General features: G+C 31.3%; 1 protein-coding gene across 1 annotated transcript; it reads right to left on the reverse strand.

The window, feature by feature from the left end:
• Positions 1-4,526: 4,526 nt before the first annotated feature.
• LOC123661887 (pupal cuticle protein 36-like) lies at positions 4,527-13,990 on the reverse strand. Its single transcript, XM_045596822.1, has 3 exons — positions 13,931-13,990; positions 11,634-12,261; positions 4,527-5,427 (listed from the first exon to the last, which is right to left on the reverse strand). The coding sequence occupies exons 1-3, from the start codon at positions 13,937-13,939 to the stop codon at positions 5,072-5,074; spliced, it is 993 nt and encodes a 330-aa protein (XP_045452778.1). The 5' UTR covers positions 13,940-13,990; the 3' UTR covers positions 4,527-5,071.
• Between the last annotated feature and the right edge of the window lie 1,448 nt (positions 13,991-15,438).

Raw genomic sequence — 15,438 nt, forward strand, 5'->3', positions numbered from 1 at the left:
TGTACTTGTGTCTTATATTACGACTACCTGGGCCAGCGGTTTTATACGCGTTCATTTGAGGGAAAAAAAGCCATAGCCTTCTTTGGTAAATGGGCTATTTAACACAATAACAATTTTTCAATTCGAATCAGTAGGTTTTGAGTTCCAGTAGGTTTTGGGTTCAAATAAACAAACTTATCAGCTCAATAATATTAGAATAGATATAACAGAAGTGAACTTCGAATTTATTAATCGAATAGTTCTATATATGTACATGTGGAGGATATGTATATAAAAGATATTAATGTTTTCTAATGTTTACGCGAATTTTACTCATTTAATGAAACAACTTTTTTCGGATTTCATCGCGGTTTATTATTAACTTTTGATTCCCGACGTTTCGGATACTTTACAGCAACCATGGTCACGGGAGGACACTCCTCCTCCTCTAGATATTAATGTTCACAAAAATTAAACAAATATTTAACGCGAGTAGATATCAAGTCATATATGTCTACAAATTTACATTTAAATACAAAAAAAAAAACACGCAGGTTACTGAAACACTGATTTCGACCATCCATGCCAATGTTTTCTGACTCTGTATCATCGCCATCTTATCTTTCACTTCACTTGTGAAAAAATCTATAGAATATTTCATCTTGTATACATTTTTTAAAATAATTTCGACAATGATATAATAATGCATATAATAACAATTATGACATTATCAATGGGTTTTCTGAAATGTTAATTTTATAACAGTTGTTGTAAAATAAAAATATAAAAATTAGACCCATTAAGTACCCTTTAATATCTCTATTTAGTTCAATTTTTTTCGATTCTGCAAACCCTTTGTAATAAATATGATTCTAATGGAACAAATAAGTCATACATTTTTTTCTCCTATATAATCTGTATTGTATCTGTGTTGTGTTTCTTCTATTTACTACATTCATGAAATTTTAGAGCAGTGGATGAATTAAAATTAAAAAAAAATAAACATATCTATTTCAGCAAGATAAAAAAATCATAAAAATTTACTTTTTAAATAATTAATTTTACATAATATTAGTGTGTAGTTGTTAAGTGTCTTAAAATTAAACTTCGAGAAAACATTAAAACATTCCATTTCATTACTGTGTATAATAAATACTATAATTTACTATTTCGGCACTCGTGCTTCCTAGCGGCAATGGAATTAGGCGTAATTACAGCAACAGCGTAGCAAAATGACCTTAAGTACAATTTGTCTAAATCTAAATTAGTGTGAGTTATGTTCATTATCATTACGAATATTCATCATGTCTAGACAAATTTGAATATTATTTTACACAAATGACTAAAGAAGATTAATTTGACTAAAAAGTCTTACAAAAACAAAAAAAAAATAGCCTAAAAATTGGCAATGTTGTTTATACATTTCTCTGAGGTAGGGTACAGTACGAAATATCCCGTAATAACCCGACTACGGAATTACCTTGACACTACAGAAGATCACAGCTAAATAATACTGCTTTCAAGTTGTTGTGTGCCTCTCGTGAGTAAGGTGACCAGAGCTTCTGGGGGCTACTAGGGGTAGAGTCATCAACGCGCTTGCGATGCTTCTGGTGTTACAAGCGTCTATAATCTATGGTAATCGCTTACCATTAGGTGACCTTGACGCGTGAATGGCGACCTAGTTATGTATATATTTTTTTTTCATCTTAAACAAAACCTGAATTCGTGTTTGATTTTTATTTTTATTTTATATAATATTTCCTAGTTAAATTAATTGATTTTTTTAATAGTTTCATAACAATTAAATGCTTAGCAGAATAAAATCGTGAGTTTTATAGCATTTTATGCTGTATCTATGAAGGAGATAGAGCTTAATCCAAAATGTGGCTTCAATTTAGGTTTTGCAGCGAATCCTTAGGATAAAAATAATATAATTCGTAATAGCAGCAATCTGATAATGTTCAATATACATTCTCGTATTTGCTACCTGATAGTAATTAATCGTCTTTATATTAATTTGTTCAAGATTTTACTGCACAACTTGTGCAGTATGTATACTGAACCAAATCTTGAACCAAAATGCGCAAAGGCGTTTTTATTTCAGAATATTTTTAAATTATTTTAACTGTATATTTATATCTGGTTCACGTCATCCGAGGTGTTTTCATACTCCAACTTGTCGTACATCCTATAACGCTAATTCGTTTTTGATCAGAGCTTGTCGTGAATACAATGAGCATTTTGAGAATTTTGATTTATTTCATTTATCTTTACCTGAATATAGAAAGCAGTTGTCGAATTTCATTAAAACAATTTAATGTAGAATGAATTTTATATCGATGATTTGGCCTTTTTTTTTTGACTTTTTGATGTTGATTAATTTATTATAGCTTATCATTACTTTGGAGTGCTTTTATGAAATAATAATTGGTGGAAACTTTGCTGCATTTTGTAAAATTAATTTGTGTTAATATTTTTTATTATGTATATCTGTTTGTTTCCCAAATGTTAAATAAATAAATTGCTTTATAAGTAAACTAACGTCCTTAAATTAAAATAGACAACAGCGTTTATGGGACACAACACAATAACTCTACAAAATAGGTGTCAATTATAGCCTACCAGCTCTCCACTTGGACTTGATTGACACCAATAATTATTTTACATTGTTGCCAACATATTCAGTAGTTGAAACGAGTGGGTTTTCGTAAAAGGTCGCATGTTGGAAATAGAACAAGCACTTGTGAATTATGTAGTGCTTTAATTCAAGTTATTGTTGAAAGATTTTCATGTTTCTAAATTATTTAATTCATAAAGTTACACCAGCTTGCAATTGAGACTGTATTTTATAGCCTAAGGTAGATTTAATATTATAATTTTGTCCGCCCATATGAATGGAGCTTAATGATAATGAGCTTTAACTTGGGTGGGACACGGCAGGAAATTTCCTGCTCAAAATATGGAACAGCCTGACTGGGGTAGAACCTCGACCTTACAGATAATCACAGCTAAATAACACTGTTTTAAAGCAGTGTTGTGTTCCTGTCGGTGGGTAAGGTGACCAGAGCTCTTGGGGGAAACTGGGGATGGGGTCGGCAACGTGCTTGCGATGCTTCTGGTGTTGCAGACGTCTATAAGCTACGGTAATCGCTTACCATCAGGTGAGCCGTACGCTTGTTTGCTAATCTAGTTACATAAATTTATTTTGTATAATGACTAGAACAATTTCAGAATATATATATATATAAATATATATATATATATATATATATATATATATATATATATATATATATATATATATATATATATATTTGTCTCATTGTTTCTGCCCCGCGGATTTTTCTCGCTAATTTCCTAAACTCTTGAATATTTTAACTATTTACTAAGCGATTCTAGTCTACGTGTTTTTCTAGATCTATATAGCTATCTATTTCAATCATATGTTTTAATACCAATTTTTGAAAAGTATTTAGAAATAAAATAATTATGGCTACCTAATTTCTGAAGTTTGTTTGATATCTATGTTACAAATGAAAAACAAATATGTCGTCACTAAGCTTACCCATTCATATCTATCTAGTTAAAGGTAATTCGTGTTGCCTTTTCAATAAATATTAATTTATAACTACAGTCAAGTAATTAATATTCTAGTAATAGTTTAGTATCGTAAAACAAAATTGTTTTGTTTGTTAAAAAAACTTGATCAAGTTCATATTAAAGGTATATTTGGAACAATAATTTTTTTTTTATATTTGTTAATTTTAGATAGGATTTTAGTATATTAAATTGATTGATTATAAAGGAAATATTATTAGTTTTCAACTGAAGCTACTGTTACTCTTGTATGAATAATAATATGATTATGTATGATAAGAAACATAATTATCGTATAAAATATGGATAATTACGTTTTGTAACCATCACACATTTGTCATTACGTTTTGTAAGCATCATAATAATATATAAAATAAATAAAATTGGAGTGTCTTTTTGTAATAAACGCTTTTTAGTAAATGCATATGGATACACGGTTCATATACCAAAATAACATTTTTTACAATTTTTGCCTGTCTGTCTGTCTGTTTGTTCCGGCCAATCTTTGAAACGACTGGACCGATGTTGACGGGACTTGGCAGATAGCTGATGTAGCAAGGAGTAATTTAGACTACTTTTATTCTATAAATTTATTTATTTTATAACTCGGCAAACTGAACAATAACTTTATAACTTTTATGTTCAATTCCATGCGAACGAAGTAGCGACACAGCTAGTTCATACTAAAACACATTGAGTATGTAATACAGCCTAAATTGAAGCACACACACCTAGAACATGCATATTCGCTCTTATTCTCAATTTACTGGTACTGTAATTCAGAAACAAACGGAATGAAAAGGTCATTTTATTTTCTGGCAGTGCATATTTGAAAAACAAAGAAAAATCGTAGAATTTTTGATATTACTCGTATATGGAATTTCTGCCATCATTACAACTAATTAGGGATGTCTTTTTAATTCTAAGCTTTTAATAAATAAAAAAATAAATTGCTTTATAACTTTTATTCATTACATATCATATTTACAATCGTTATAAACTATTATTACACATACATACACATTTTTTTTTAATTTTTTTTTCGTCTTAAGCCTAATACTGTCCATTTACATAGCCTTTAAAAATCTAGAACTTATACCTACAGATATTAATTAATGAGAAATGAAAATTTAAGGGAATAGAAATGTTATGAGATCATTAATGAAGATGAAATCGGAAAGACTTTGTAAATAGACAAATGAGTATTGAGTCGACGCGGCAGTGCAAAGCCGAGTTCTTTGATACTGCCTTGTTCACAGGGCATCACAATAACAGTTCACAGCTTAATTCGTTGTTTTTCATAACCAACAGAGGGCGTTGATCTTATATATACAATCAATTAATATTTATGCAAAATTAGCAGTTTTTGTGTGCTATAAAGATATCACAAAAAAATATATTTATATTATAAATCGAAATATCGGTGGACTTTTCGAATATACCAAATGTTGATTTAAACAAAAACGGTGGCTAATTATCTTTCGTTTTCCCTCGCTCAGTAACGGTATCCGGTTTGAGAGTTGAAATTGCCATTGCCAGAGCCTCGGGGGCCAGCATTGGGGGCGAGGTATTGACGAGAGGCAGCGCCACCGAAACCGGATGAACCAGAACTGGATCCACCAAAACCGGATGAACCAGAACTGGATCCACCGAAACCGGATGAACCAGCACCGGAGCCACCGAAACCAGATGCGCCATTAGCTGCGCCACCGAAGCCGCGGGAAGGAGCGCCGTATTGGTTTGAGGGTCCAGAGTATCCGCCTTGACCGGAGTATCCACCTTGACCGGAGTAACCGCCTTGACCTGAGTAGCTACCAGCGCCGGAACCAGCGCCTTCACCGCGGTAAGAGCCTGGAAAAGATGTTTAATGATATTAAACCAAAACATAGAGTGTGTTAAAATGTTTATGGTCAAAATTTGTATGTAGATGGTTGAAAGTCCGTATTGCCAACTTGACTTCCACTAAATCTCTTATGTTAATAAGACCCTGAAGCGGGGTCAAGCTGAGAGTTACTTTTAGTAAAATATAATATTGTTCAAGAATAAAACCTATGATACAACAACTATAAAAATATAAGTAGCTAAACTTTACTCTTAATTTATTAACTAACTTTATTTTATTAACTTAACTTTATTTTATTAACTTTACTCTTAATTAATTTACTTAAAATTAACTACTTATAGTTATTTGCTGACTTCGTTTCAGAATAAAAACTTAATATTAAATCTGCAATAAAATAAAAATAAAATTATTTTTAAAGGATTGAATTTTTCACGTATTCACTAACAAATTCTTTGCTTATTCTGTATTGTTAAAAATAATTGTGTCAAGTTCATCGTTAAATACAAAAACGACATTTAAAGTACATTTTGAATAGTTGTAATAATAACGAGGCTGGAGCATTTTCAATTGCGCCACGTCTATTTTACTCTCGATGCATCACACGCACGTTACACAGGTATACGTATAATCGTTATGATGATTACTTTGGAGCTCCTAAACCAGCGATTTAAGATTATATAAAGTTTTGTTCAAATTTATTTTCATTATCGATCAATTTACAGTTAAAAAAAATTACCGACCGTCAATCATGTTGACTCTGTTTTAAAATTAAAGCCGTCATATATGTAATTTTAATAATTATTTAATTTACATTTTTTTTTTATCGTGAATGCCGGTAGAGCTAGCAATTAATTATCTATAAAATCACATAAATAATTTATTTGGAGTAATTGTGAGGCTTTTTATATGTATTAATATTTAATATGATAAGTTTTATAGAAGTTATTCAAATTAGATCATTGATAGACATAAGACCTCTCTCTAATTCTTTCGAAGCTACATGTATGTTTCATCTTAGTCTTTAGAATAAGAAACATATTTGAAATAAATGATTGGCGGGTCATTAATTGCAATTATTAAAAAAATATTCACAAAATTATAGTCTCAAAAATAATATAAATTAGTAAAGGCTATATGAAAAAAAATATATATATATTCATTTCAATACGTTATTTTAGTGGCCCGTACACACAGTCTCTTCCGAAAGCATTCAAGGTTGCGTTCGGAAACGAATAGGATGCACAACTTAGTAACCTTTACAGAATTCACACCTTTTACTTACTTTATATAGAGCAGTGTAAATATTTTATAGTGTCCTTTAAAGGAACTTTAATCCTATCTTGGTATTACTTATTTTAAGCAAAATAGTAGTTCCTTAGAAACTTAAAACGAACTTGGATATAATTGTAAGCATGTATGCAAATTTTTTTTTAGATCTAAGTAATCAAGAGATGTGCTGTGTGGCTACGGTACCAAAGAATATAGCCACCCCCTCTCTTCCCGTGGGTGTCGTAAGAGGCGACTAAGGGATAACAAGGTTCCACTACCACCTTGGAACTTAAGAAGCCGGCCGATGGGGGATAACCATCTAAACGCTGGCTTTGAAAGACACAGGCCGAAGACGGGCAGCAGCGTCTAAGGTGCGACAAAGCCAGCCCTGCGGTCACCAATCCGCCTGCCCAGCGTGGTGACTATGGGCAACACACATAAGTTCAAGCATTTTTGGCGCGAACTTGTGGAGGCCTATGTCCAGCAGTGGACTGCAATGGGCTGAAATGATGAATCAAGAATAGTATATAAAATAAATTATCATTTCGAAAATTCTAGTTATAAAAAAAAGGAATGGAAAAAAGGAACTTCTTATAGGAATGCTCTTAAATGAACTAGTCTCCTAGTTATCCATTTCTATAAATATCATTATGACTTTAAAATTACGCTTAAAATGTGCTTCTGAAGCCTATTTGAATAAAGTATTTTTTTCATTTTAATTTGAATTAAAAATAATTCTTCCCAAATATGACACCACAAATATTACACATAAAATAAATGACGAAATCGAAATATAACTTTTAAATCAAAGAATAATTTGAAATACAAATCTTGTAATCTTATATCGTAATTCAAATATAATAATAAAAGAGAATGCAAACAATTGTTATAATATGTATTTACGATAAACAAGTTATACGTGTAAATTGTTCCAAACGATGTTGTAACAATTCGATGAGATTGTCTTCCTTATTACATGTACTAAATAGGATGACAGCGCCTTATAAATTAGACAAATCATATATCCATGTGCAATTTAACAACCGATTATCTTGCAATATACGTGGTCTTAGCAAAAATAAGACTGTATCATTAAAAGAAGCCTCGATCACGCATTTTAAAAGCTTATCTTTTTTTTTTAAATTTAACCTTCTTTTTATAATGTTGCCGTCATATCAAAAAAATGCTAATATTTTCCCTAGTATATACTTCAAGAATATCATTTTTTTTTACTAATTACGAAGGCTTAATTGCGAGTATTTTGGCGGTTTTGTTAATCGCATTGATCTCAGTCTAACACCATCCACTATTTCGATACAAAATAAAAACAGTTCTTGCATTAAAATCGAAATGTCTAACTATTAAAAAAAATCAGCCGTAAGTATCAGCAATAATCCGAATATTAAGAAAACCTGTATATTCCACTAAAACAATTAATTTTTTGTAAAATATTTTGTACTAAGCCATTTTAATTAAATATTATATAATCTTAATAGTGCACTAGATGGAGATTTCTGCAATGGATGAGAGAATTACATAAAGGATTTGACCCGGTTAAAAATTGTAAGACTCTACTGTCTATTGCAATGCTTAATTGAACATTTAAATAAATTAATTTTACTTGAAATAAATTTTAATTATAAGCATTTTTAAATATCGTGTGAATTACATTCCGAAAATTTGTACACTAAATGCCTTGACTGGATATTTTAATAATAAAAAGATTTAGTCATATTTATATGCAATATTTGTAGCAATTAAAATATATAACAACGATTTATTAATTTTCAATTTCGTTAACTTACCTATATAGCAATCATTTGTTTTTTTTTTACATTTATTGTGATGTTCTCATTTAAAGGAATCTGTCTTATTGAGAATTCTTTAAAACTAAACCTTATACGAAAAAGCTTTGTTATAGTAAGAAGGAATGGTTATTCAAAAATATCTGTCCAGAAATGCTTTCCTAACACGTATTAAGTCATGCAACGATCTCAACAAATGTGAGAAACATGTTTAAGTGAAAGATTTTACATACGAAGCTTGAGATAGCCATTACACTGTGTCGCTGTTCCCATACCTCCCTTGTGTGTGAGTTGAACAATTTTGTCACGAAATGATTGCATCTCGGATTAACAAAACGGACGTGTCGAAACGTTTTCAGTTCAATTGTGTGTTAAATGATGCGATTTTGTTTTATAACAAAAATGAGTACATGAGATTTAAAAATTTTGTTGAATTTATCAGATCGTTTTGATATTTTTTTCATTTAAACAAATTAATATTTTGTAGTACTTTACGATCGTCTAATTACTAAATATTAATTTGTTATCCTAGTCGAAAGATGCAAGGACAGTAAAAATACTTTTTTGTTTAACTTTTTGCTTATTTAAGACAAAACAATGCATTTTACAGCTTATGATATATATAATTTAGCAGAAATTATGGAAGTAATAATGTCCTCGCTAATTTATCGTATAAACTATTAAGTTTAAATACGATTTTAGGATTATCGCAGCCATTTTTTCCTTTTGCAGATAATACGTATAAAGTAAATGCAGTGTTGCGAAATAAGGCAGAGCATCGTTTCGCAAACAGTCATCATGCGAATTCTCATGCAAGAGCTTATATTAGAATTACTGTTCCAGCCCTTAATTTGAAGACGTATTTATTGTGAAATGTGTCTTTGTTTAATACTATTCGCATACATTCAATGATTCTTGAACTGAGATGTTAGGATTTATTCATAGATAGTGTGTTTAGTGACGTGACTGCATTGAACTCTCGATTAAGATGAAGTAATATCATATTACGCATCTAATAATCTTGTATTTCTATGAGATACGCTATTTATCTTTCGTAAATGTATATTAAAGATTTGATTGATTCAACAACGCAGAGATGAAGCTATTAGAGTTAGAGATGAGAAATTCCGACGGTTACTTTTTTAAATTTGAGGATTACTAAAAGATGAGTCAAAATTTGACTTGTATTAAACAGGGGTGTAAAGTGGAAACTTACCTACTCTTATTACCTATATTTTATGCTCAGAATAACTTTGAAAGTAATGTAAGCCGTCGTTATTTGTTAGTACGAGACATTCGAGTTTAGAATCTTTGACAAGATTTTATAAGATATTTTTCAATTATTTATGGCTCTCAATGCCTTTTTTCATCATTTTCATTTTTTACAAATATCACAATTTTAAAAATACTGTCAAATACATTCTAACACATCCAGTACTTCGTTTAATAGTATATCTATAGGTAACTAAAACAATACTTTGTTTCTTGTGATTGTTTTGAAAAGTATTATTTTGCATTTAGATGTAACATTAACACCTCATTCAAGCATATTATTTAACTATTTAAACTATTTTAATAATTGGAAGAGAGGGAAGGTTTCTTGATACAAATAATATTGTCTCACATATTTTGTTATTGGAAAATACAAATAGATCGTCAAACGCTCCTATACCTTCACTTAAAGGGCTAACCTTTTTAAAGGATGTGAACACATCGTTGGTACCGTTCGCCACGCCTCGAACACGGCTAGTGGTCACGACGCCAATATTCGAACAATTTTTGTATGATATTGGTGACTGACGTAATATTTACAATATTCAAATGTGCTTTTTTGATATTTACAATTTTAATTTTAGCATTTTTAACCAAGTTAAAAAAACGAAGAAGTTTCGGGCGATTTTTGACATGTATTAGTATTCTTTTTAAGTTATAACAAAGCGTATTAAATTTACTACTTTTCGGATACGTAATACTTGTTTATATAAATCTAATTTATCTTTTGATAACAGATACAATTATTTTGTTTAAAAAAAATTAAGTTAAGAAATATGTGAAAGTTTCAAAGACGTTTCGTTATGATTTCAAAGTTAAATTAAAATATCTAAACTTATCTCAGTGATTAGCAGTTGCGGTTTTACTTAGACAATTAAAGGCTGACCTCTGCCCTACCTGCCCCAGTTCATTTTCTAACAATCATGATTTTGCAATTTGAAATATACACTGTTATCTATAATATGTATTATTAGGGTAACCATGAAAATATTATAAAATTATCTGCAACATTAAAAACGATATCATTGACCTATTTCTTTATATCAAATGTTTTTGTCTTTAGAAGTTTTAATTTTAGCTATTTATTATAATGAGTATTATAAGTAAATACCTAATCTAATGGCATTTATAACCACAGACAAAATTTATTATCAATATTACTTATAACTATTGCAAGGTTACGGTTATTTGCCATATTTAGTTGAAATTACACCGATCTTCATAATCACGACGCGTCTAATGCTTAGTTGTTTTTGTAGAGTCAAGTATCGTAGAGTGATTTGAACACATTAGACAAGACTTATTAATTTTTTGTATCATCAAACAGGTGCTTATGTTTTGTGGATCCAAAAAAAAACCTTGTATGAGTGTTTCATAAGTATCGATTCAATTACATAATGAACGGGCAAAATTATTATCACGCCGTGCTATTAATATTTCTCAATTTATCGATATGAAATAACTTGTTTTAGAACTGTATGAAGATTTTTAATAGACTTAAGAGCATCGTAATTATGTGTCATATTTTGAATAAGATAATAATACTGGCAAGTATATTAGTTTTTTTTTTTCTTTAACTGAACAAGTATTTTATGATTTTTTCAAATTGTGAGTTTTTTAAGGGTTAAAAAACTAGAACAGAAGATCGATTGATTAATTTAATAGCAGCCGAACTTAAGTCGCATAAAATTAACTTTGGATATATTCGTGAAGATATTAATACACGTGCTATGATTACTTTATGCATATTATTATGGACATTTATGATTTATGTTCTAGAGTGTTGACAGACAGCTATAAAACCTTTGATGTACTGTGACGTAAATATTTGCGTTTGTCTAATAGATTTAGAATGATGAATGACTTACCATCATCAACGATGCCAGCGGCTTCATCACGGGCGTTCTGTTCCAGAGCTTTCAAAATAGCCTCTGGGATGGGAGGGGGAGTGGGCAGATGGGCACCACGGGGCTGGTAGCCGTTCTCGTCAGCGGTGTATGTGATGCTGTAGTCTTGACCATCATCACCCTTGTACGCGAAGCTGCCTTGAGATTGGACGCCGTTGGTAGCGACACCGGACGCATCAGCTCTGATACCGTTAGAGGTTTCGAAATCGTATGAGAATCCTTCGGCTGTGACTTCGTTGTTCAATCTCAGGATTTGGGCGTTAGCATCAGCGGAGTTGCTCCTTCCTCCAAAGCCACCAGCTACAGCGCCAGTTCCTTGGCCGAAACCACCGCCATTTCCGAATGCTCCAGCGTTACTTCCGAAGGCACCAGCACCGGCGCCGTTGTAACTACCGGCACCTCCGAATCCTCCAGAATTGGCACCACCAAAACCGGCTCCTCCAGCACCACCTCTGCCGAATCCAGATCCAAAACCGCCAGACGCTCCAGATCCGGCGCCATATCCTGCACCTGCGCCTCCTCTAGGAGGGAGGTAGGCATTGTCAAGGCGGGCTGCTGAGCAGGCTCCGAGGATAGCAGCAACTACTAACTGTAATGGAATTGTTTTATTAAGAAAATGTATTAATAATAGAAAACAATTACGATTTTCCCATAGATGGACATAATACCATGGTACATCCTACCTACATCAATGTTTATAGAAGTATATTATTTAACTAAGGTAGGCCACAATAGGAAATTTCCCGCTCAAAATATCGAGCAGTTCGACTGGAGTAGTACCTCGACCTTACAGAAGATCACAGCTAATAATACTGCTTTCAAGCAGTGTTGTGTTCCTTTTGGTGAGTAAGGTGACCAGAGCGCCCGGGGGGGCTTAGGGATAGAGATAGGGTCATCAACGCACTTGCGATGCTTCTGGTGTTGCAGACGTCTATAAGCTAGGGTAATCGCTTACAATCAGGTGAGCTTTGCGCTTGTTTATCGACCTAGTTATATATAAAAAAAGTATACTTAAGGAAAGAAGGGTGAAATACCTATTTTCACATACTGTATATATATATGTAATAATACCTAATAATTCTGTTTTAAAATTTAGTTACATAATAAATTGAAACCGTTTCAAACAAAAGGTCGAGAACCACAAATGCCAATAAGTTTAAATGTTAAACTTGTAACATTTTTGGTTTTCCGTTGTTCGTATTTAGTACAATGGCTATGGGGCAAAATTGTATCATTTGAATCTTAAAGTTTGTAATATCATATTCAAAACTATTAAACGTAAATACAAAAGAATCATTTTAGAAATTTCGAACAACTCGACGTGCTTTTGTTGAAATTTAAAATGGGTAAAGAAGTAATAATAACGTTGGATTATGAAATACTCCCGACAAAGGCTTCCAATTCTAGTCATTTTGCTAAAGAAAGCTTTAGAGGCGTGAGTTACACATTAAAATGTTCATTTATAATGCAATGGTAGCAGATGCTAAAAGCGTTGCATATTTTAATTATGCAATTAAGTTATGGATGTACCTTTGAATAAAGATTCACTGACAGAAGAAGAGACAAGAAGTCTCTGTGATTAGATTTAGAATTTTAGAATGAAAGGCAATTAGAGAAATTGTTACAATTTGTTACAAGTTCAAACGTCTTAGACTAGATCTGTAAGTGATTTAAAATAAACTGGTCAAAGTTTTTCCATAAATTCGCATAAAAGCGGGAAGTGTTTAAGAGTTTCATTGTAGTTGAGGGGATGAATTCGGATATTAATTATCTATTTATGAAGGGTTGGAATAAGTTTACATATAAATCATAGCACTAATAGTAGGTGTTGAAGTGATATAAAATAGCTTAACGAAACGTTAACCAACTTTTTTTGCAAATATGCTTAAAACTTGGATATATTTACATGATTTTCACGGAAGTTACGTTGTTGGGGTGTTGCTATTCATTAAAAATTTTACAAGGGGACTTATTGTATGTTTAAATGGGGTTGGTAAAATCAGTATTCGATAATATACTGGATATAGTTATTAGTTATGTATATTAGTTAGGTATGATATTCAAAATATTGGACATTTTCCCGACTAGATATAAAGGGTATTCCTACAGGAATATATAATATTTAAAAAATAATATATTATATAGCAAAAAATAATTCGTAAAAGTACAAAAATAACCGAAATGACTTAACCTCAAAAATCAAAGATATTCATTGAATAGTAAATTTCTTAGTTAAGAGAAATTACACCGTCACTCACCAGTTTCATATTGCAATATTATTTCCAATGATGCGTCTCGGAAGGTTTGCGATGAACTGTGCTCTGCTTTGATGATCTGATGGTTATATACCTCCTTGCCTTAGAATGCTTACTGAAAATGGTATCACGGTCATGTATGCGCATGCGCATCACGACGGTAAGGTCTCCCTTAGATTGTAAGGGACGTAGCATCTGTCATTTTTGTTCTCGTTGCATTTTAATTGTTGATTTCTTTTTATTGCTTCGTCCTAAAAGGTCATAGTATGAAGATGCTACGTTTGAATGTTTGATCTTGATACTTTATTTAATGTAGAACAGTTGTTTGAATAAAAAAATAAGAGTTTTGTATTGAAATACTATACACAAAAGCGTTAATCATTTTATATTATATACTTATATATTAATATTATAGAAATCATGGCAATTATTTAAAAAATAAAATTTATTGTGTATGTGAGCAGTTAAATTTTACACACCTAAATAGGTATATTGTTACGTTGCGATAATTCGAATCAGTTCGTTTTCCGATTTAAACAAATTAATCTCCATTTCTAGGTATAATTACAAAACAAAAATATTTTTTTTATTTATTATTTATTGAAATATGCTCTATAAATCTTTTGATATAACTTATAAAATTTTAAGGATGTTTATTACAGTAAAATGAGGAATTATAAGCGCTTCTAAAGCCTATACAAATAGAGTTATTTTTTATATATGAGTTAGATGAAATTTAAACTGAATTTCAAGCAATGCCCATTAACACTTTTCTTTAATCACATAAAGATCATAATAAAACTTCTTTCATGTATTTAACTTTATTTTTTATACTTTCATTTGAACAGGATGGATGCGCTAACTTTTTGGGTCCGATGGCCCATTTGCCGAGAAAGGCCATGAACTATTTTTCCCTCAAATTAAAGCGTGTGAAGCCGCAGGGCACAAATAGTGTTATTTATAAATGTATTTAAGTAAAACATTAATTCTAGATGAATTATATATGAATAATATAAGTAATAACTGCTGGCTTTGAAATACACAGGTCGAAGACGGGCAGCAGCGTCTTCGGTGCGACAAAGCCAGCCCTGCGGTCACCAACCCGCCTGCCTGCCCAGCGTGGTGACTATGGGCAAAACACGTAAGTTCACGCTATTTTTGGCGTAAACTTGTGGAGTAATCGTAATCTTTGTGTGTTTTAACGTTTTATTTGTTGTTACAATAGATTTTGCAGTCAAACTATTGTTGTGTTCTACGAAGTCTAGTTTATTAAAAAAAGGTAAGGACTATAAAATTGAAAAATTTTATGAGATGAGGCACTGCAGTATCAGAGGAATTATCTAAACCTTATAAATAAATAAATTAAATAACTTATATTATACACACACGGTCATCTGTTCCTAAAGTAAGCTACAGGTAACAGCCGACTGTTATAGTTATATATTTTATTTATAAATATAAATAATAAATATATAAATACAAATATTACACCCAGACTCAGGCGGGAATCG

Source organism: Melitaea cinxia, chromosome 17 (genome assembly GCF_905220565.1).
Source record: "Melitaea cinxia chromosome 17, ilMelCinx1.1, whole genome shotgun sequence".
NCBI classification, from domain to species: domain Eukaryota; kingdom Metazoa; phylum Arthropoda; class Insecta; order Lepidoptera; family Nymphalidae; genus Melitaea; species Melitaea cinxia.